A 24,036-nucleotide genomic window follows, 5' to 3' on the forward strand; every position below is an offset into this window, starting at 1 on the left:
TCAAAATTTCAAGGTAAAAATTGTCAAGACTTTAAATTACATTTTTAAAATAACTCTGCTGAGGAATTTTGGCTTAGTATCCAAACTATTAGAATTTGATATTTTTAATGTGGGATGCTTCTTTCATTTTTTTACAGATACAGACTGTGCCTATAAAACAGTAGGTTCAATGAAAATGAAAGGTATGAAACACAAAAATGTAATATACTCTTATGCAGAGATTCCAGTATTGGAATGCATCACTGCAAGACAGCAGTGAAGCCCAGAATTTAAAATCATAATTAGACAAGAAGGATGAGAACATTCAAGAAGAAAGAAACCCCACACAGAAAAGTTCAGGATATTTTATATTCCAAGTGAAGACAGTTTAACAGAACCAAATATCATTTCTTACAAAAGGAAAAATATTTTATAAAGGTATTTTCAAGATTCAAATTTAAGGCTTAATAAGAACAGTGTCTTTGGAAAGGCCAAACTTGGTAGTCAAGAAAATTTACCACAACCTGTATTTATCAGAAGATATTTTATTGCCAACAAATACAAAATTGTTGCTCCCACTCCCTGATGTCTCATTTTAAACATAAAGCTCTTAGGAAACTCTTCACCACTTTTAAAGACCTGTAAATACAGCATTGTAAAAAATTAAAACATAAAAAGAAAAATTGCAACAATAAATTAAGAAGAAGAAAATGTCAGGAGAAGGAAAGCCCAATGACCAAGGAAAAAATGTGTTAGAAGCAACAGAAAAGTTATGAAATGGAATCAAAGTATCATATTATGTTTTCCTTCAAAGAGAAGTTTGGGGGTTTTGCACATGAAATAAAATAGCATCAAAGAAAAAGAGTAAGTACAAGTGCATTTGCGTCCTACTGGAACTTGTTTTTTATTAACCAAAACAGTAGTACTCATCAGAATCAATTTTGGGATGCTTATGAAGAGGCTGTGAGTCCTCCATAATAGAAGAATCACTGAACTGGTCCACATCTGAAGGGGTCTGGTGACCAGGGACATCATCCACTAAGGTGTCCAAATAACTCCCCACTGATATTCCATCCAGTCCATCACTACAGTCTTGTAAACTGTTACAGCTGCCGTGGAGGGATGTCTCCTGACTTTCCAGCAGGCTGCACAGGCTGCCACTCAAACTGCTACCTCTGCTGGCAATGCCCTTCTCTTCAATCATCCACTTGATTGATTCAATACTTTCATTGATGATGAGTAGCTGGCGCATAAGCTTCACATCAGTGGCTCGGAGATTAACCTACAAGGCAAAAGTGATTAAAAAAATTACTCATTTTCTTCAAAATCAAACTCTAAATAGCAGGCTGGAAGCAATGAATCAGTTAAAAAAAACACAGAAAAAATCCACCTTTCACATCTAGGACAAATGTATTTAAATAATTAGTTAAAAAAAAAAAAGTAGAAGTATTGCTATACTAATACTTTCAATGAAGCTCAAGTGGGAACCTGATCAGGCTACTACATAAGCAGTCCATTAACAGGAACACTAGTCAATGATAAGATTTGTACACACACTAATACAATGCTATTTAGATGAGAAACACAGCTGCTGTGACAACTTCTGGGGATAGCTTTTCATTATTCAGAGAAGCAAGACTGTCCTGGTTTCAGCTGGGATAGAGTTAATTGTCTTCCTAGTAGCCGGTTCGGTGCAAACCCATTTCCATTTACAATTACTGTGAGCTACTTAGCAGATGCAGGCAGCTAAGCATTCATCCCAAATTATCTTTATTATGGCTCCCTGGGTAACCTAAAATTTTCAGATACGCATCATTTGGAAAAAGGCTTGTGTACTTTTAACTTTTATTCACACTACACCTGAGTTTATGTTGCAAGCTACTGTATAAATGTCTAAGAGTTGAAATATTGAACTTACTGAAACTGTAAATTTCAAGTTATTTAAACCCATGTTAGATGAAGGTAATGAGTTCACAGTCAACAACTTATTATAGATTAACATAAAGAACAACAATTTGCAAAAATATCTAAATAAATAATACACATTAAGCACAAAGTCCTACTTTCAAACTTAGTTATGGTGGTTGATGCATACACACGGAAGTGTTAATGGTAAAGCACTGGAATATTACAGTGCTGCATTTCACAGATATATTTACGTTAATGGACTTCAGGTTTTCCATAACAAATTAACTTTACAAGCCACTGTTTTACTCAAATTTCCACAATGAGATAACACATAAAGGTGAGGCCTAAGGGTCTTATGTGTTGATTTGTTGCTCCTTTCTTTTAATCTGAGACACCACAAGTGTTGGCAAAAAAAATCTATGTGACCGTCTATTCACCACATGAAACAAGTAAAAATACTGAAAAGGCAATCTGAAAAACTGAAGATGATTCCAGGTTTGACCATAACATCAAGTGTGGAGAGGCAAAAGCTACTTCCATTCATACTGCAAGAAAATAATGCTAGTTTGTGACCTAATCAACTATCTAGCTTTTTCCAACAGCACCTCAGCACCACCAAATGTTTGACATCACAACAGACACACTTCAGTCTCATCACTTCCACAGTAAGACCTCCACCTAGATGAACTTTTGCCATAGTGCCAACACAGGGCATGCATGCTTAAAACCACTGGAAAAAACATGCCAGTCATTTCCGATTAACTCATAGGGATACCATGTCTAGCAGGTAATTTGTGTCATATTTTATCACATGTTCTTACATCCTTTAATTGTACTAATCAAGCATACTACATGCAGATATGTCACTGCTTTAATACATGCATTTGGAAAATACTTTCCCTTGTATATAATTTGAGTGTATTTCTCTACAGAAATGTGTGTGCTGTAATGTCTGATATATACACATATACTACATGGTTTTCTTCCACAAGGGACTAACATCTTAACTTTCAGGTTATTAACTCAAAAAAGACTATACAGTATATTGAAAATTTGAATGTCTTCACTCAATTGAGAAATAAGGAAGAAAACAAGTAAGATCTGTTATGCAAGACAATAGATATTTTATGCTATTCTCCAAGTCCACAATCATTATACAGAAATATAGCACCTGTATTGTTCACCCACAATGGACTGGAATGGAATCAGTATTCTCAGGAAGCAAAGACTGTTTGTTTTGCCAAGAGTACAGTCTGGACATGGTTCTTTCCATACTTAGATGCCAACTTCTCAACATCCTAAATTACACTGACCCGGTACAGTTGTTCAAAAAGTTATTTTAAAGTATTTTTATTCTGTTAAGATACTGCAGAAGATTGTACTGGCTCTGGTGAGAGTGCTTCACAGCAGCCAGTATGATGCTGTGTTCTATACCTGTGACTAAAACAGTGCTGATAGCATACCAGTGTTTCAGCTGTTGCCAAACAGTGATTGCACAGCATGAAGGCCTTTTCTGTTTTTCACTTTGCACCCTCAGTGAGTAGGCTGGGCCTGGGAAGGATGTTTGGAGAGGACAGAGCTGGGACAGTTGACCAGACCTGACCGAAGGGATATTCCCTGCCATATAATGTGCTCAGCAATAAAACATGTGGGTTTGGCCTTTCCAATGTAGCCATTGCTTGCAGACTGGCTGGGCATCGGTCTACTGGTGGGAGATGGTGAGTGACTGACCTTGCATCACTTGTTTTTTTTCTTTCTTTCCTTTACTTATTAAACTGTCTTTATTACAACCCATGAGTTTTTCTCACTTTTTTTCTTCCAGTTCTCTCCCCCGTCCCACTGGTGGGGGAGAGGGAAGTGAGTGAGCAGCTGGTGGGTGCTTAGTTATCCAACACAAAGATATTTCAAGCTTTGCTAGTAACAGATTGTGTATGTAACTCTCATATGTATTCCCAGAATCCTTCCCCAGTCCCCACAATGAATTCTAAATTATCCTCAATCCAATATCACAGGATTTAACATAGCTAACCCACTACTGTGCAAAATAGCTTTAACATTCACAGTTTTAACAATACTGCCCATCTATCATTGTTTCAGATGTGAGGTTCTGAAAACAGATTGACCATTTCGTAGCCCTCCTGCTCAAGCCAGTTCCTCTACTCCTACCCATAAATCACTATAAACCATTTGCTCAGCAACTAGGTTGTCATGAAAGCACTAAATTACCCAACTTCTCAAATGCAACTACAAACTTCAGCAACTTGCTGAATATAAGCAAGCCTGGAGACAGCAAATTTCCCAAAACGCTGATTAAGGAAATGTTTAACAGAGCTAGAACCAATACACCTCTAATAAAACAGCCCCTTTTAGATAAAGTAGACATCTCATATATTTCAGATTCAGTTCACAGGAAATAATTTTTTGCTCTAAATGCACCCACAGCTTCAGCATTTCTGTGGAACAGCCTTACTGGGAGTAATTCTTTGCATTCCTGCATACTTGAGCCCTCCTCCTCCAAGCTACCATATTGTCCCAAGTCTCCCATATTAAGAGTGTGCTCTTCCTAAAGCAAAGATTAAAAAGTAGTCAACCAAGTGTCATCTTTCTTTAATATGGTTTACTTCATCATCTGCTTGATAACACAAAAATGTCACTATGGCATTTCTTGCTTCTTATCTGCTTTAGCCTGGACACAATCACATTAGTTCGTACTCACTTATGTAACTGCAAGCCATGTAACTGTTGGAGTAAACAAGTCAGTTCCAAGATGGTTCAACTAAAGGGACTAAACACAATAAAATCTCATCATGTTTGACGGCTCCATTTGTTATGCACAGTAACAGGTGCATAGCTAATACAGGTATTTCAGAACAGGTTCTACAGCTGCTCTTTGAGTTAAAGGTAGAGCACAGCACTACCGTAGGGAAGGTGTGTGTGAGTATGTATCAGTCCTCACCACAAACTTGTGGTGTTCAGAGGAAACGAATTGTGTCAAAAGAGCAGAAAAGAAATTCGGGTTACAGGCTTTTGTATCTTTTTGCTTAGTTTGTATAATCACAATAGTGCAGACCCCCAGGAAGGATCTTAAATGTTTAACAAACAGCTAGTCATGGCAAGAGAAAACAGTGAAATTAAAGTGACAGCATCTTTCAAGTAATGCAGTCTGGTAGCATAGGTGGACAGAACAGATTAGCATTCAGACACAACCAGATCTTCAGTCTGGAACGGATAACTGGCCTAAGCCCCTGTCTGTGCCTCCCTTCCTCTCATACCGGTTGTTCTAACAAGATACTTCTTCCTTAAACAACTAGCCTTGCTTATGGTCTTCCATAATAACATGTGCAATATTGTCATAATTTATTCAACAGAATTTGTATATATGCAAACATATGGTCATCTGTGTACATATATGTATACACAGATATATACAAATATTCATCTTATTTTTATATATAAAGTGTTTTTAAAAAATGACTTGACTAGGTTATTGGTTTTAGAATAAAACTCTTAATGACCAGGGCTGTTAACAAAGACAATTATTGCTTCCTGGCAGTCACCCAAAATAGTGCTGTCCCTAACCTGATCACCTTGCTTTTGGATCAAAGTTGCACTTGCATTCAGACTTGTGTTCTCCTGCTTCATGTTCTGCAGACATAGCTTCCAGTTGGCTCCAAACACAGTGGGTCTCCTTTCCCTCCAAAAATGACAAAGCTAAAAATTCTGTTCAATATATCCTTTTAATCTGTCAAAGCTGGCTGCAACTCGAGTTCCTTTCTGTAGTTTACTTTTAGATTCCTGGTGTCACATGCTGCTGCTGCAGCTTCTTTTAACTACAGGAAGTCTGCAGGGATATTAATGGTAACCATAAACCGTGGTCTGAGGAAAAGATACTCCTAAGTTTATTTAAAAGATATTAGTTTCATTTTTTCCTCAACACCTTTATGTTGTGTGCTGTAAAGAGCCCACTACTAAAAGGAAAAGAAATGAGTTAGCCTGAATAACAAAATATTTCCTTCAAGACAAATCTTTTAGCCAGAGCACAAGACACAAAATCTTAAACGTAGAAGCTAATGGATTCAGGGAGCTATTTAAGTCACTCAGCTCAGAAGCTCTGCTCTGCACAGGATCTCAAGCAGGACTCAAACACTGATCTAGGGTTGGCTACTATGCAATCTGTGTTTCGAAAGCAGTATAATTTTGGACTGATATTCCACAATAAATGGAAGCTGGACGGAAACAGTAGCAAAATACGGTACCCCACTGAAAGCCACTCAGCGGTTCAGCATGTGAGCAGTCTTGCAGAAGAGAGTTAGTACGTGAAAAGTTTAGATGAATGAAATGGGCACTGCAGCCAATCCCATCTGTTGTTAAACACTGCCATACCTGTCTCTATTGCCCATTTTACAAACAGAATTTCAAAACAGTAGAATCTTTCCATGCCAAACAGGTGTGTGTGACCACCACGGTTTCGGAGTATTAACGCTACTGCTGTTTTCATTTTTCTAGGGTGTGTCAGAGACAGCTTTCCACTTTCCCATTCAATTTCCTCTATTTCCTGTGTCATTCAGGATAAACAGCTTCATGGTTACCCAGCTATGCACCTCCCCTTTATTTTTTTAAAGGCAGATTACCTCAGTTTTCCATGGAATAATGAATTCCATTAATTCATCTGAGATGTAACAAAACAAAACAAAACAAAACCTAACAATCAATGTCCAAATAACAATGTCTTGAATTTTGAGAAGTCTCTTGATTCACAAAAGCTAACCTTATTCCACTTTCTCCTGGTGTTACTTTTGCTATTACAAACATTGAGTGACAACTTTTAAAGTAACTAAGAAAATTAATTCCCGAGGAGAAAGGTTAGAGTGTGAAAAATAAAATAAACATTTGCTGGCAATGTTGAATTATTGAGTCTTGTGAAGATACAAATTTAGTAAGCAGATATAAAAGGATGTAAAACTCATCGGTAAACCCTCATTAACCAATTCTGTGAGAGAAAATACATAACAAGCAAAAAAGACCATACGCAACCTATTCAAAGTCCAAAATTCATAATATGCAAATGCAAGCATCATTTATTTGGAGTCAAGTTTACAACAGGGATGAGCGTGGTCACACACACAGGCTTTGTTTATTAAGCAACCACCATAAAGCATGAAGCATGCCACCTGAAGGTTAGCAAGCTCAGAATGGTATTACAATAGCTTCTAAACACGAGTGAGTGAAAGAAATGCTTTTTTTCCATTTAACATGTTTAAAATAAAACCACAAATGACAGACAGGGGACAAATGTCTGCTCCTTAAACACATAGGATGATTAACAGGCTGTGCATGAGCTCCATCTTACTTTAGTTAGTACATATGCATGTGCATGACTTTAAGCCTCTTGCCTACTTCAAAATTGTCCCACTGAGTCAGGATGTTTGTATTGGTTGCTTCATAGAATTAAGCCACTTTGGGCAATGGTATTTCAGCATCAAGATGAAAAAGCAGAATGCCTAGACTGACTTCTGAATTTGAATGCAAACTCCAGCATCACCAGTCAAAAAGCCAGCGAGCTTTTATGTGACAGAGTGTAAGAACCACGTTTACTATTCTTAGCTGGAAGGGATCATCTACCCACAGCTGGAACTGTAACTGCTTGTGGGAATGCTCCACATCCACTCTGCCACAAAGTTAACTAGCTTGGATTCAGGCACTACAATAATTCAAGCTAACCCAATCAACCTGACATTGTATGTGAACTCTCTCATTTCATCAATTTCTTCATATGCATAAACAATGGAGGTGGTGACCGAAGTCTTGCAGCGATGAGACTGTCAGTGAGTCAAGGTAGGTGCGCCAGTGTTCATCATTATGTCGTGTGTGTCTGACTATGATTTACCTCACACTGATTTCCGTAAATTAAATTTCAGTCAACAGTGACATATGTAGATCAACAGCTTTTTGGGCATCTGATTTCTTTCAGCATGGACTTGTGTTATAATGTATCGCTGGAACATTTTCCCATTTCTTTCCTCATGTTTTTTAGGCTTGTGGTAATCTTCAGACAATGAGGGAGCACATACAAAAGCTACGTATACAAAAGCTAAATTTACGTAACCCATCATTGATTTGGAGTTGCAGTTTGCTGATCTACTTTATTTCTGCCAATTGAGCAAGTTACGCTGACCGTTCTCAGCTGTACTTCCATAATGAGTCACAGTAAAAACATTGTGGCAGGTTACAGAACAGTCATGATTGCTTAATTTTTGCCTTCTTTTGCAAAAGAGATTATTTATACTCTTGTCTCTCTTGAAGACTCAAAAATTGTTAAAATCCTCATCATAGATTTTCAGGCAGCATTCATTACAACCACTGAAGTCCTAGCTGTTCAGAAAGTGAGCAGTCAGTCAGTCTTCAGTTTCTGTCTGTGCTCTCAACCTTGCTAGTTTAAAAATAAGCTCTAGCCTAGTCATGATCTTGTTTCAACCTGCTCCAGTTCAGGGCAATCCTGCACTAAATGCTTACAATAAATATTTCCACAGGTCCTTCTGTAAGATTTGGCAGCAACATAACATAGCTTTGTGAACAGTGTTTTTTAACTAGGAAGGAGAAAGAGAGACTGTGATTCGACCTCAGCCAGAAGAGGATTCTCCTTCTGTAAGCAGAGCTTTCCAAACACCCATTAGCTAAAGCAAGGAAGTGGGCAGGTCAGATCTGAGCCACCACCAGCACAATCAGGAGGTAGAGCAACTTCACGAGGGAGCGAGTTAGCTCAGTAAGCAATGAGTGCAAATAATTTAGTGAAGAGGTTTCAAGGACATTTCTTGCAAATATATTGCGCTAGTATTGTTATCATCTGGTATAGGAAATTACAGTATTGGTGATTTACATTTCTTTTACAATGCCCTATTTTAATATGTTAATTTTATACATACTAATTGATCCCCTTTAGACTTGATGGGAAAAAACATACCACCAAGTTGTGCAATAGTTTAATTACATTATCTCTATAATAAAAAAGTGGATCTCAAGGCCTTTTTCCACCTCCCTGAAATGCGCATGATCCTTTTCTGTGGAGTATCTGTAGGCAGCCTGCCATTTGCTTTAATACCTAATAAAATCTCAATTATTTGGATGAATCATTCACTCAGTAGGGTACAATTTTTATTCCTTTTTTTAACATGATACTATTTGAGGCATCTTGTATGCTTAAGCGTAACACAAAATTCTCAGAGGGAGAATCTTTGTTTGTTTGTTTGTTTTAGGTTTTTGGCCATCTTTTTATTTTACTGTGAAAAAGAAGAAAATTTAAATACCTACAAAGTAGCTATGACGATGATTATCAGAGAGAAACATGCTATACATCACAGAGCAAGTAGCAGGGAAAAAAATAAAGGTTAGTTAGTTAAGTGCCTATTTCATCACCTCCTGCTCAAATAAAATAAATGCTAAACCAGCTCTTTAAATATGGAAGCACCACAGAATTCAGAGAGAAACATCCAGCGTCAGAAGGATGAATGAATATAAAAGGAAGGTCCTGATTATTTTAAAGCTTAGTTGAATGAACATGAAAGGGAGCAGTGAGGAATTGTAGGGGTTTCAGAAAAGCAAAAAGCTTCTAATGCTACGAGAAGTTTTTACTAAATATTTCCAAATATCCCATACTGCTGTCATAAAAGCAGCATCTGACCTTAGAAATGTATCTACTATGACAGAGGTGAAAATGTCCAGAAAAATCCATACTATGGACCCACATATGTTGACAGACAAGATAATACCACTGCAAACATTCAGGTCAATATGCAGCAGTAACAATCAGCTGTGGCTGTCAGAAAGTGTTACAGCAGATGGACGATCACAGCATCATTATAACATCTTCTGGACACCAGCCATAACACAGGACTCCATGTGTCTTCTGCACAAACATGAGACAGCACTGGGGCTCAATAGAATATCTAGATTTTTTTTCCATTGCATTTTACTCTCTGCCTTATTTATGCTTGTCTTGACCAAAACATGCTCTTAAAAATACAGTGCAAAGAACACGCAAAATATCTGTTCATTTCTGAATTACATTCGGTTAATGAGCACTCCAGACCTGCTTATCCCTTTAAAATTAATTAGTTTTAATACTGGCCTGTGTAAGTATGCTCGAAAGCATAGAACTAAAAGTGAAAGAAGATCATGGGTTTTGCTTACAGGTATATCCAAAGTTTGAAAATGTTGCTTTTACGGAGACAACAGTGTTCCTCACTATTATTTTGAAAAGAAAAAAAAAAAAAATCAGGACGCCCCCCCCCCCAACTTGTTTCATTAAGTCAGAACTGAGACACAACAATATTACTACTGGAGACGAATCTGAACTTTCTTGAAATTCAAGTCTGCTTTCACAACACCACTGCAGAGACACGTAAGATTAAAAAACCCTCAAACCTTTGTCTGAATGTCCCCAGAATTCAAAATGGGATTCCATTAGTAATAATTCTCTGGCCCTGGAGATGGGGTAGGTCCTTTTAAAAGCATACTGTTAATCTAACAACCAAATCTTTACTAACGGCAAACTTCCATCCTATTTACTGAAGGTTTATCTGAATAAGAATAAAAAGGAACTTTAAGATAGCGTTGTAATTATAAGTGATCACATGTCCTCTTAGAACTGCTTTAAGAGATTTAGAAAGTAATATGCAAATCACTGTTTTTTTTCTCCTATGAAAAAGTTATGAACATCATGTTTCAGTGCTAAATCTTTTCAAACTTATTGAATAAAAATGAGTCAACACCGTATCAAATAAGGTTTGGGTTTTTTTTCCTGGAGTTCAATCTGTTCACTATTTGAAGTTGTGTGTCTTTCAGATTCAGCCTTATTTTTTCTTTTAAATGAAAAACTTCATCCAAATCTCGCCATCAGTGTAATCACCATCCTGCTAAAATACAGTTCATGTACAGGCTTTGTGTCCATCTGAATGTACTAGCAAATTTGAGATCTTTCAGATAAAATGAAACAAAGTTGCCTATTTTGAGTCTTTCAACCAAAAATACCCTTCCAAACTTCCAGATATCTATAAATAGTTAACTACTTTAGTTTTTTCTCACCCACTAAGAAGGTATCAAACAGCTAGCAGCCGACCTGTATCTGGGATCTCCGGGTTAAAAAGGTAGAATCAAACAGGAAGCTAGAACCATTTTTAGCAAACTGAAACACTGAATATGGCCAACACAACTAGCCAAGCAGGCTGCTGCAGGCTGTCCTAGCTGCAGCTTTTGAGCCCTTTTGGCTCAAAAAGCCAAAAGCCCCTTTGGCTCCTACAGAACACACTGCAGTAATCTGTTCTGGAAGTCACAAGGCATGATTATCCAGGTAATAAAGTGAAAGCATATATTAAATAAACAGAAATCCTATGCTTTTAGCCAAGGACATCTCGTGAGAAGGAAGCAGCAGTAATCAGTCATTAACTGTAAACTTTAGGGCAAAAACAGTCACTCTAGGCACCAGTCTTTCCATATTATTTGATCCTGTGTCTGACCAATAACCATCATCCACACCATGTGGTGCCAACCTCAGCTTCTCTTACACCACTGTAGCTGATGTCATATTGCTCTTTTTATATCTAAACCTGCTCTTAGCCAGGATTTCTACATAGCAGACTACTGAGGCAGTGTGGCTTGATCCTAGTTCAGCAAAGAATATTAATCATAACTATCAATGCAGTTACCAGAGGTATGAATAGAGAGGGAAGGAATCACAGTCATTGGTTGTATTTCCCATTTCTTCTTCTACTGAGGGAATACTAGCTATTAAGCTAGCTGGGGAGCAGAAATAAGGTGCAAGACTTGCACCAGATGGCTAGGAAAAGACAAATATGGCTTTGCCAATAATCAAGAGTGACCTCGGAAGTGGGAGAACTAGGCAAGGAAATCTGGGACACAACAGAGTTGGACTAGACAAGTACAGCTGTATTTGAAAAGGGCTGGTTAGGGCTCTTCTGAAGTAATTTTGTCATTTAACTTCAACAGAGTATAAATTAATAGAAATTAAGGAGAGAAATGACAAAAGCTTAAACATCATATTGTTGTTTGGGCTCCATTTCTTTTTCCTCTGAAATGGGAGGACTGCTGCTCTGCACTGGTGAATGCATAACCAGCTCTATGAATTGATGGTCACTGAGCTACCTCATCTGCCTACGGGGAAAAAAGCAACTGTGCCTCCACTCCATTGCTCCAGTCATAGCAACTAGTGCTAGGTGCTAATGAAGGAGTATGTAAATTCCATGGGCATTTGAAGAAAATTACTGTTGCTTTGGCATGCTAGTAGTGCTGCTCTGCTCTTGCAAAAAGGCTTTCTCCTCTACTTTTGCAGGATTTGCAGTTTTCTCCCACAAATCCTGTAATACTAGGAACCCACCACAGGCCACTACTTGAGACTAAAGTATTTCAGTGTACGGCACAATTCTTGCACAACATACAGATAGCCCATTAATGGTTACAGTGGTTGAAGTGGCCCTGTGAATCCACAATGCACTTGCAGTCACAGATCAGAAGTCCTCTAAAATATACTCCTCTGGCTTCATGTTCGCTCCTCTCATAACTGTATAGTTTTGAGAAGACTAGAACAATAGTCTAAAGTCAGGGTTTACAATGACTCCTTGAACGACATCTCGAAGTTGTCATGTTTTTGCACAGATCCATCCAAATTCTGTTAGTCAGAAAACCTTCCTGCCCATGGAAAGGATTCTTCAGTACCAAACGACACAAAACCACTACATTGCTACTGTTTCATCATCAAGTACTTTGTTCTAAACACACATCATTTGGCTTTGCCCATCAGAGAAAACGGTCTGTATTAGCAGCCAAACTTAAGAGACCAAATTCAGGCTTGCGATGTGGCTGGACAGGCTTTCCCCAGGCACCCTTCCAAACTTACCTGTTAGCCTCATCCCAGGAAGGACGCTAGATACTGACTTCACTGGTTTTCTGAAGAGGTGGCAAACCAATGCAGATCCTATTTCTGCCTACACAGAAATGCTTCACAGTTTCCTCCTTGCTCTCAGGACTGTTTTTCCTAGTCATTTATAATTATTGGAAGGGTCAAGGTCAGAATCTGAAGCTTTGTAAATTAAAAAATCTTTTCAGCAAACACTCAGTATTAAGAGAGTCGTGTCCAATGTTTGCTATGTCTCATAAGCACATATGTGAGTTACAAAAAGAAGTACAACCATTTTCAGATAGAACATTTCTTTAAACCAGTGGAAATTCTGTAGGAAGACAGAAAAAATTAACACTCAGAAAAATGCAAAGCAACAGAGCTGTTCTAACTTTGATTCTACCTTGGGGTAAAAATGTGGGAGCTTGGAAACACTCAACACATTTCTTACATTATAATTCTTGTATGTATGCTTCCTTCTGCATCTAGAGAGAGGTAGGTTTCATGGCCAAAGCAGCAATGCAGTAAAATGGCTCTCCTTCTGGAAGCATTTTAGTCATGAATGCAGCTGGTATCTAACAACAGTGCACAAAATTACAAAATAAGCCAGTAAAGTATTTATAAAATCTGAAACTCCCAGTAGTTAAATAGCAATTTAACATTGCTTTACAGGCACTAAATGTTTTCACTTCACCTGGCACTGCACCCAGCAGGGCCATACAGTCTTGCAAGTTTATTTTACAGCACAGCAAACAAAATCTTCAGATAACTTCTCCTAGCAGCTTAGCTAGTTCGTTTCCTGTTAATTAAAAAATGTGCCATACCATCCCTTGACAAAACTACTTATTAAGAAATGCCAGGTTGGTGGGGAAGAAGGAGAAGGATGAGATGGCTGACAGCAGGGTTGCATAGCTATGCCAGTATTGCTCTTCTCCATGTTTATGGAAGCTCTGGGAGAGGTTGCATATTCTGACAAAACAGAGCAGTTAACTTTAACACCTGGCATATATACTCTCTAGCGTCCTCTCATCTCCTGTTATGGAAGGAGGGAAACCTCCTTTGGAGCAACTTTGAGGGGGAAATCCTCAGGCACATTTTATTTCACATGCTCATCTGCAGGTAGGCAGCCAGAGGGACTTGCCGCTGGAACACATCACAGGATATTTCTGAAATCACTGACCATCCGAATATGCTTCTAGATTTAAAAAAAAATGAGCTGTGCTGTTTATACCTTTCAAAGCTGTAATGCAAGGTGGCTTACAGACCCTCTGGATGTATTTTGGTCACTTATTTTGGTCACCCTCCAGACTAGGGTTCCTTCCAGTTGGTTATCATGAATACTTCCCCAACACAGTCAAGCATCTCTTGAAGCTTGCGAACTGCTCAGGCACGTAGCTGAACAGCTTTGCAGAACTCATTGATGAGAACACCTCAGGATGTAGCTACTGGGCCCACTCACTTTGGACACAACCCAGCTCTCACTAGAGACAAACATGGAAAGACATCCATTGACACCTAAGCTGTAAATGACTGACAACAAAGAGAAAGCATGTTGAAAGCTGTGAAAAAGAAGGAAGATTACTTCAATAAGTATAGTTAAAATCTTTCTCCAAACCACATCCTCCAATACTGGTTACTTTACAAAACAGTCTAGACATGTTGCAGGCACAATCCTTAGTAGTGTTTTAATTTGACAGAAGCCACTACATAGCTGTGAATTCGACAACTACTGAATTAAGTATTCTAGCCAGACACCTATCTACTACAGGAAAACAAATAGCAATACCATGTGGATTACAGTGCAACTGTTTCAACGGACACAGAAAAATATTGTCTCTGTCATTCTAGGTTTTACTCTTAGCAGAGCTACAGCTTGCTATAGACTCAAAATAAGAGCATAGGTGGGTCTAGGGATACTAAGGCCATTTGTATACTCACATGGCTCTGTGCATCAGGTTACAGACTAAAATCAAGTTCAGAAAGCAGCTTACCCTTGGGGCAAGGCTTACCAATTCATAATCAGCATTACTACGGTGAGTGCAAGCACAGAAGGTTTCCCAGCCAGATCTGGTTTGTAGCCATTCACCTGATAAAGGAAGAGCCCCTCACAGTCATATCCTTAACTACAAAGTACAGATGTGCAGGAATGTTTTGCCTTCTACATCAAAGAAACTTCATTACTTTAATTATTATTCTCTTCCTTGGCTTTCATTGCAGCTATATATTTCACAACAAATATTTCAACCTCTTCCTCAAACTCTGTAGCAATCAATCCTATTCAGTTCTCTCTCCAATCCTTCTCTGGTCCTTGAACAACTTTTCCCATCTGCAACAAAAAAGTTAATGTTTTTCCTAAGTGTCTGAAAAGATCAAGATTCACAGGTTTAAAATTCTTACTACTGTGATTCCCTTTTGGCATTAACTGAAGTTATCCAATGACAAAGATGGTATTTCAAAACTGTGCTTGAAAACAACTACAGAATGTACAAGGCCACAGGACAGCAAAACAGAACAGCTTAAGTGACCAAAATACATCCAGACCTTCCTAACAAGAAAACCAGACATATGAAAGTCTTACAGTGTTTAGTTTGTTCCCCCACCACCACTGCCCCAAGCATTCAGTAAACTAATCGGCCAAAACTGGGAAATCTTGCTCTTCAGAACTGCTGTGTTGATGGACACCCTCACACTTCAGTCCAAATTCAAGTTTCTCCTGCCTCCTTCTTTAGTTGCTTTAAACAGCTGCAATTAACAGTTTCTTCAGCATTGTAAATAATGTAATAGCTTTCTGAAAAGCCTGCAAAAAGCCATTTTTGTTGCAGTTATTTTAGAGCAGCATTTGGTCAAGCTGCTTCTGAGTCATCACAGCTTGTAACGTCATCACTTTCCCATATATCTCCAGTACAGAAGGTTTGCATTCACAAAAACTGCTAAAGTTTCAAGCACCGCCTCTTACCTGTGTTTCAATAAGAATTTAAAAATATCTGTACAGAAGTTCACAGACTGTGTAGGGGACAGATGCTCTGATCTGAGGTGGCCTTAGCATTGCTCTCCAAATAGTTACAGACTTCTCAAATTAAGAAACTAAATGATACACTGATGCCATCTCAGGCTCCAGTTGCCCTACTAGATACCAGCTCCCATTTCACACCAGTAAGGATAAGTGGGTGGCCGAAGCCAAAATTCAACACAGAGAACTGGCAGGGAGGCAAAAAGTAATCCACCACAGGTAAATGCTTATAACTAGCAGGCCCACTTAAGAGAGTGAGGGCTGGAAAACAAAGTCTACAAGTCTGCCTTTGTAACAAAATGTTCCCCTTTTATTATGAGATTATCCATAATTTTCTGTTCAGAGCTCTTAATCTCTACACCAGTAATCTGAGAACCATCTTTTGGAACTGCTTGCATGAAAGGAGCCCAACTTCCATTGTTGTAAATGCAGGTGAAAATCCAAGAGAGAAACTGCACCCTAATTAAATTCCAATTGTTTTTCAACAGCTCAGATCCTCTGTCTTTTTACTCCTACAACTTCATCCTCATTTGCTCCAGATTTCAGTATCCAGCCTCTCTTCCAGAACATGGACAGAAATTAAACACACAGGAAATAAACATGTCCACAGGAAATAAACTAGGTTTTGAGCTTGAAGGCAGAGAACAAAGGACCTTGTAACCTTTAAAAAATGAATTGAAAATGTATTCTTTTTCTTTAACTATTTACTGTTGGAAAAATAAAAGCATCAAAGAGCAGAAATGCACTTGTTGGCCACCACCTCTGCTCAATCTAAGTATTTGGTATTGTGCATTTCAAGTTTTTCCTGCTCACACACAAAAGGTAGTTTTTAATTGTTGTTAGCCATAAATATCCACAAAAAACAAAGTATCCACACAAAATTATGATGATCAAAAGGCTGGAGAACCTGCCTTATGAGGAAAGGCTGAAGGAGTTTGGTCTTTTCTCCCTGGAGAAGAGAAATCTCAGGGGGAACCTCATCACAGTATTCCAGTACTTAAAAGGCTGCTACAAAGAGGACGGAGGCTCTCCCTGCATGAGGAGCCATGTGAAGAAGACAAGAGGCAACAGGTAAGTTGTACCAGGATAGGTTTCATCTTGATAGAAGAAATAACTTTTTTACAGTGAGGACAATCAACCCCTGGAACAACCTCCCCACGGATGTGGTGACGTCCCCATCACTGGAGGTTTTCAAGATGCGATTGGACAGGGTGCTCAATAATCTCATTCAGGCTCCCTTTCCCATGAAAGGTTGAACCAGATGATCTTCTGGGGTCCCTTCCATCCCAGGCTATTCTATGAAAATCATGCTGTTCTGCTGATTTCATCAGAAAGTTTGTAATCTAATTGCTAAAAGCTATTATAAGTCACTTAAACTGTAGAGCTCCATGCAGAAGGGGTTTAGTCTTCATGTCTTTTCATTACAAATTGTCAGCAATCAGACTTTAAAAAGCAACTTCTAAGCCAAAATGCTGCTTCTCCCCTTGAAGCAGAGTAATCAGGAAAGAAACACCATGAAATTATAATAAATATTCTTTCAAATAAGGGCTGGCAAAGTCTCACTGTACACAGGCAGTCTAACTGGAAGTCTTGAGTGAAGTATCCCTGACACTGCTGTGATGATCCATATATGAGACAGAAGCATTTGTACTGAAGAGTTTCACACTGATGCTCCTAGGTAAGGTATCAGCAGTGTTTCAGAGACACATATTCATCTGTACTTCCTGGGTACTTAAACCCTTCAGCGGCTGCTATAGCTGAATGAGAATGGCCATAAGCACTGACTGAGTGCAACGTGGAGATGTTCTACAATTCAAATCCTTTTGCCAGGCACTGGGTGAGATTTACCAGTCAAAAGATGTGTTTAAATATGCATTAATTTAAATATCCTTGCTCACCTCATCCTTCCAAAGATGGCCTGAAAAGATGGAAAACTTGGCAAAGTTCTGGTACTATAATTAGGTTGCAATTTTTTCTCGCTAGATTTGATCATTTTCCCTAAGGATCAATCTACAAATCCCTTTTAAGCTGAGCATCATGATATCACTGCCCAAACTGCATTATATGTAAAAATTACAAACTCCTCCACATCATGCAAATTGCAGGATATAAAGGAGAGAACTCATTAGCAAGAACCAAGATGACCAGCTCTTTCAGTGAACTTCAGGAGGACTTGGGGAAGTAAGTTAATTTCTATTTCTGTATGCCTTCTTTCTACTTCTAAGAGCCTCACTTTAGGGATTCACTGAACAACTTCTCAGTAAGAAACCAAGGTTAATCAAACCCTCCTACACAGACTTGAGGCTTAGCCACTAGTAATTTTATATTTAAGATTTTATCTTCAATCAAGTTTTTAAGCAAAAATTCCAATTAATCTAATAGAAAAACAGCATCTGATACACAGCTTTGCACTGCTGACTAGACATACTGCACCAGATCTTGGCTTCAATTAAGTCAACTGATGTTATCATACAAAACAGAGAATGTAGCAGCCTGTACGTACAGCATGTGTTAAAGCCATGTTTCAAGTCATAGTTGTTGACTTTTTAAAAAAGGTCCTTTAAAGAAACTAATAAAGGCAGACCCCCCACAACTGTGGATCTAGTAAATCTAAGCAAATCTGAAGTTGTTAAAACTCTTAAGAGCTGGTAGAAGAGAGTTACAGCAGCTCACCCCTCCAACCTGCACCTTCATTTACAGGCTAAGGATATGTTAAAAAACCCCCAAAATAATAAGAGAAGGACTGGCATTGTAATGGTCATATTTGCCCTAATTCCAGTCAGTAAAAAGTTCTTTCACTTCTGCTTCATTTTGTCAGGGCCCCATGTTAATTAGCCTTTTAAAAATAGTTATAACTAAAATAGAACTAGGAGAGCAAAGGGGTAGAAAACTCAACTAATGAGAAAGCATAGGAATATGCCTCTATCTCAAATAGCTTTAGCCTACATCTGACACATTCCGCTTCTTGGCAATAGGATTGTTTCCATTTCTTTATCTCTTCACCCTAAAAACTGCTGCAGTCAGACTACCCAGTTTGGCCTTCAGACTCATTAACAATATCTGATCCTCAACAGCGTTCACTGGAAGGAATTTCATCTAAAAGTACGAGCACTGCCATTTACCCCTCACTTGCAAGACACAGTTTACCTTTTCTGCCTGAAATATTTTTATGCAAAGCATGCTAATTTTTTTATTGCATGTAATGCAGACTATATTCTGTTTAACTTTTTTAGCTTTCAAAGAGGCAATAAAGAGTTGATCTGGGAAATTTTTTAATTAAAAGAAAAAACCCCCACACTCTTTTTATTCAGGTGTTAAGAAAATCTCCTGAGAACTTATGAAGGAGAAATAAGGCTTTGAAGCAGTATCACTTCAGGCTGCAGAACGAACCTCACTGATTATTTATTGCAGTGTGTAGCTGCTGAAGTCATATGTATTGAATGGTGACCTCAGGAGCAGGACACACCAGAAACAGGGCTGCAGCTATAAAGGGTTATTATTAATCCCCCAATGGAAGATTCCACCTAAAACACCACAGGAGGAAAGGGTTTAACATTAACACTGTGACAAATTTCATGCTGAATCAAGGGCCCATTGGCTACTAGGAAGTACTCATCACATCCTAGAGTGACCAGAGCACAGCGTTTTGACCCACACTGGCAATTACGTCTTGCTTCTCCTGTTACTTCATGGCTTTATGCCTCAGAGGTTTTCAGGATCCAACACAGTCTCCAACATGGTCTTGGTGGGGAAAAAAGAAGGTAAAGAACGGGAAGGAGGTCTGGCCAAGCAGGTCCATATTTCAAGAAAGATACTTCGTGGTGCTTTGTGTGTGATTCCAGTGACCACCAGCAAAACCAGGCTTGAGGGGAAAAGAACCACACACTACAAACAGCAAAAGGATCTGAACAAGCAAGAAGCAAGCCTCAAGGCCTTTAGCCAGCAGATGTACAGTTGCCAGACACACACAGCACCCATCTGCCAGGTGCTTTTAACTCACAGTCAAACCCAGCATTTCCAAGTCAAATATTGACACGAGAATATGCTTATCTCTTAACATTCCCCTGCAGTAGATGACACGGGAGAAGTAATCACTTCCACCATTTTATTCATGCTCTTCAGCCCAAGGACATGGCAACTCGATGACAGAGAGTTCTCAAAGCTTCCACCATCTCTCTCTTCCTCAGAACTATCTAGTCCATCAGATATTGCTACTTTGTTCTGAAGCAAGATAAGTACTAGCTTCTCATATATAAAATGGATGGAAGAACAGAAGATCAACTTCTTCGGAAGGACAAAGTGTGCATTGACAGGAAAGGAGATGGCCCTCCAGTTTTAAATGAATGAAAACTTCCATCTGCTTCCACTCTGTACGTTTGAATTTACTCTGGTCACTGGAAGGATTATAAGCTGCCTGAGCTAAGGTTTGGTGTCTATGCCCAAGCATTACAAACAGGTTCAGGTATGCTTCTCTTGTTCTTTACCATCAGGGGACAAACAATAGGATGTCAGGGGAACACAGAGGTATTTTATAGTAGCTATGAACTGGAAAGCGAGACGAAAATGTACTTAACAGTAAAATGCATCCTTAGCACAGTCAAGAGCTTTGGGATCAGCATGATTTAAACACAATATTAAGTCAAAACATATGAAGGCAGTATCTATAAAATTGCTTTGTTTGTCATATTTAGTTGAAATTTGTCAGCACAGGCACAGTAATTGTGACAAACAATAGCTGTGGGAAAGGACAGAGGTTGAGCTGCATAATTGCACAATTTATATAAAGCCAAGTTTAAAAAGAAAAACAACAACCAAACTGAAAATAGCTACATCTGTCCAAAATATCTTCATTTACAGAAACAAGAATACAAGAAGATGAGACAGTACTGCTCAGCATCAAAGATCAAGATGTCACCACAGTAACCAGTGTCAAGCTTTTTATACGTTACTAGAAAAGAAGAGCCTGAATAACTTGTTTTGTAAATGCTTACAAAAAGTTTGTCTCAAGTCTGAAGAAAGCAAGCAAAAAAAGCACAGATGTGTCTGTCCAAAGTTCAGTGAGTGGGCTGCAGAAGCTGCCATCACAGCACAACTAGAAAAAGATAGCTTGATGGATGACACTTGGTTTTCTAAACTTCTAATCTTTTCCATTTTTTGCATCTGTTTATTACTGCAGCAGCTATAAACTACTTTTCTACATGCTCAAGGCTTCTTAGGCCTTGCAACGAAGCCAAAGAATGTTACAAAGAGGTGTGAAATAAGAAGCTAGATAGAAGTTTTGGCTTCATTTTAGGAATGATGTGCATTAAAAAAGAGAAACAAATATAGAAACAGTGCGATTTTTACCTGTTATTGTTCTTAAATTTATCAGATCTGTAAAACATCACAAAGAAAATTGCAGAGGGGAAAGTGACAGATTAAGAACCTGAAGAAACCTTAAGGATAGAGGAAAATCCTTAAGTTGCTAAAGAAAGTAGAGGAAAACCCCAGGAAGATGGTTCACTTTCATACTCTGGATTACAGAAGACAGCTGAGAGCATGAAAAAGATATAGACAGAGTACCAATACTTCACCTTTTACAAATAGTTATATTCGTGGTTTAATGGGCATAAACAGACTAGAAGTCAAATGAGAAGAGGTACGTAACAGAACTCCCCTTACTTAGCATGAGCAATGAGTTCAGATGCGAAAGTCAGTTGGTCAGTCATTGAACTGACAAAGAACAGGAGAGGTCAAGGATGTTGGGACTAAAACACGTTCATGCTGAGGGTGGGGAAGAAAAAGAGGGAAACTGGGTGGCAGGAGGAAGAAGAGACAAACTGTAGATTGTGACATGAAACTTGCAAGTGTAAAGTAGGTGAAGAGACCAACTTGAAAGGAAAAGGTAATGAGGGCAAGTCACTCTCCCCCTCCTACCCCCCTTAATAGGCCTAACTGTCATGACACGTCTAGACAGTCATCCCAAGAACTCTGGCTACCTTATTTGTTTCTTTTGCAGTCCAACATCCCTAACAGTTTTATATTATAAGCTACCTGCAGGTCACTCTACAACCCTTGTGCAAGCTTAAAATTGAAAAATAAACATGAGATATGCTGACAGTGCAGAACTTAGTGTTAAAACTGAAATTCACAGTGGTCATTACACTAAAATACCTTGATAGTTTGACTTGTGAGGATCTCTTAAATCACATGAAGCCATACAAGAACAAGTGTAATTTCTAAATTACCTCTCAAGATTAAGATCATCATCTTGGCTATTAACTCTCAGAATATCCATTCTTGATTTCCATTTTCCCCTAGCAAGCTTATTCTTTACAAACTCTTAACCCCCCCCCCCCCCTTTTGCATATATATATATATGTAAGGTTGCACAGGGACTGATGGCATGGCATTATACTTGTTCACATAGGATGAGATTGCTTTGTTTGCTGAGAACGGCTGAGTTCCAAGATAGTTGCATAAAGTCATCTCAACACGTTGCCAGCAAAATACTCATCCCAACAAGATCAAATTCCATATTGTTTTCAAATAAGCTTAGTGGCAAGAGCTATGGAAAGAACTGCTACCCAAAAGAGTCTTTTGGGACCTCACATAACAATTACACCCTAATAAAAATGGAAGCCAACTATGCTTACACATCCGAAGTACTCTGCATTGTCAGAGTCATATCTGCTGAGCGTTCACTAGTTGCTTGCTCACTTGCTTGCAAAGGGCGTTTTTTTGGTTTGCCTTAAAAAAGTGAAGCCAGCTTTACGGCATCATCAAAAAATAAATTTACTGAGATGGTGACATACAAAGTAGGACAAGCACCTGCATTAAGACTGTAAACAAGTTAGAAGTTCTGAACTAAATACAGCACAGTCCCACCAGAGACGACTGGCAAAAAAACCCCTCTCAGCCAAATTATAAATAGTTGTTCAAGAACTACTGTGCATCTTCAGCACAGTCTGTTTGGAACTACGTAAGTCTCTGAAGACCAATGTCCAGAAATTGAGTCACCAAACACCAGGCCAATTTTCAGCCCGAAAACATCCAGCGTCTCTTTAGGTGTTAGTCATCAGCAGGAAACAGGTGTAATGCAGAAAATGCACTTACAACAGAGAGAGAGAGATTCGTGCATTATTTTGTTTATTGATACACCAGCTTTCAGCACTTTCAACGAGCTGACAGAGGAAGAGAAGCCAACGGCGAGCGGCTGCTCTGCGAGACAGAGAGCCCACACGTTACACGCCCCCCACGCCGTTCAGCGTAACGGCCGCCGCCGCCGCCTCCTCCTCCTCCTCCTCACCGGGGCAGCGGCCGAGGCTGCAGCCTCCCTGCCGCCGCCCCGGCGGCACCGGCCCGCGGCGTGGCCGGACCGGAGGGACGCCAGGCCGCGGCGGCTCCCGGGGGCGGGCAGCACCACCTGCCTGCGGCGCGGACGGCTCGCAGGGCAGCGGGGAAAGCCGCCCCCGTCCCGCTCCGACCCTGCCGGCAGCGCTGCCCACGGAGGGCCGGTGCCGCCGGGAGGGAGGCGGCGGTGCGGGAGGGCTGCAAACGCCCCGAGCGCTGCCGCAGGGCTCCTCGGCCGGCGCCCGGCTACTCACCATCTCCTGCCTCAGGAGGTGAAGCTTCGTCTCTAGCCTGGCCAGGGCGGCGGCGCGGCGGCGACGGGGGCCGGGGGCCGCGGCGGGGCCGCGGGCGGGCGCGCCGGCGGCGGGGCGTCCCGGGAGCTCCTCCCCGCGCAACGGCCGCGCCAGGCTCTCCGGCACTTTGCGCCCCAGCTTTTGCTCGACGTCCCGGAGGTCTGGCGGGGCGCCGGGCTCCATGGCTTGCCCCGGAGGAGCCCGCGGCGGCGGCGGCGCCGGCTCTACCCGCGGCCGTCCGGCCGCTGCAGAGGCGCGGAGGGGCGGTAATCCGCGGCAGCGCCGGGGCCGGCGGCCCAGCCGCGCAGGTGACCCGCCGCAGACATGGGGATTTCGTGGGCGAACCAGCCCCCCCGCCCCCCCCCGCGCCCTTCTCCGGCCCTCCTTTGCCACCGGGTGGAAAGACAAAAGCAGGCAGGCGGGGGCGACGGAGAAAAACTCCCCCTAAGCCGAAGGGGGGCGACCCCCGGCCTCGCTCCGGCGGCGGGACCGCGATGCGATGCGCACCAGCAGCAGCTGCCACCCGCCCCGGGCACCAGGACCCGAGTCATCGCGCGTCTCGGCCGGCTGCAACTTTAAAGTCCGCTGGCAGGTGGAAGAGGCGC

General features: G+C 40.4%; 1 protein-coding gene across 1 annotated transcript; it reads right to left on the bottom strand.

The window, feature by feature from the left end:
* Positions 1-504: 504 nt before the first annotated feature.
* On the bottom strand, positions 505-24,036 carry LURAP1L (leucine rich adaptor protein 1 like). The gene is made up of 2 exons (XM_052778732.1): positions 23,393-24,036; positions 505-1,261 (listed from the first exon to the last, which is right to left on the bottom strand). The coding sequence occupies exons 1-2, from the start codon at positions 23,612-23,614 to the stop codon at positions 887-889; spliced, it is 597 nt and encodes a 198-aa protein (XP_052634692.1). The 5' UTR covers positions 23,615-24,036; the 3' UTR covers positions 505-886.

The sequence above is a fragment of the Harpia harpyja genome, chromosome Z, assembly GCF_026419915.1.
Source record: "Harpia harpyja isolate bHarHar1 chromosome Z, bHarHar1 primary haplotype, whole genome shotgun sequence".
NCBI classification, from domain to species: Eukaryota; Metazoa; Chordata; class Aves; order Accipitriformes; family Accipitridae; genus Harpia; species Harpia harpyja.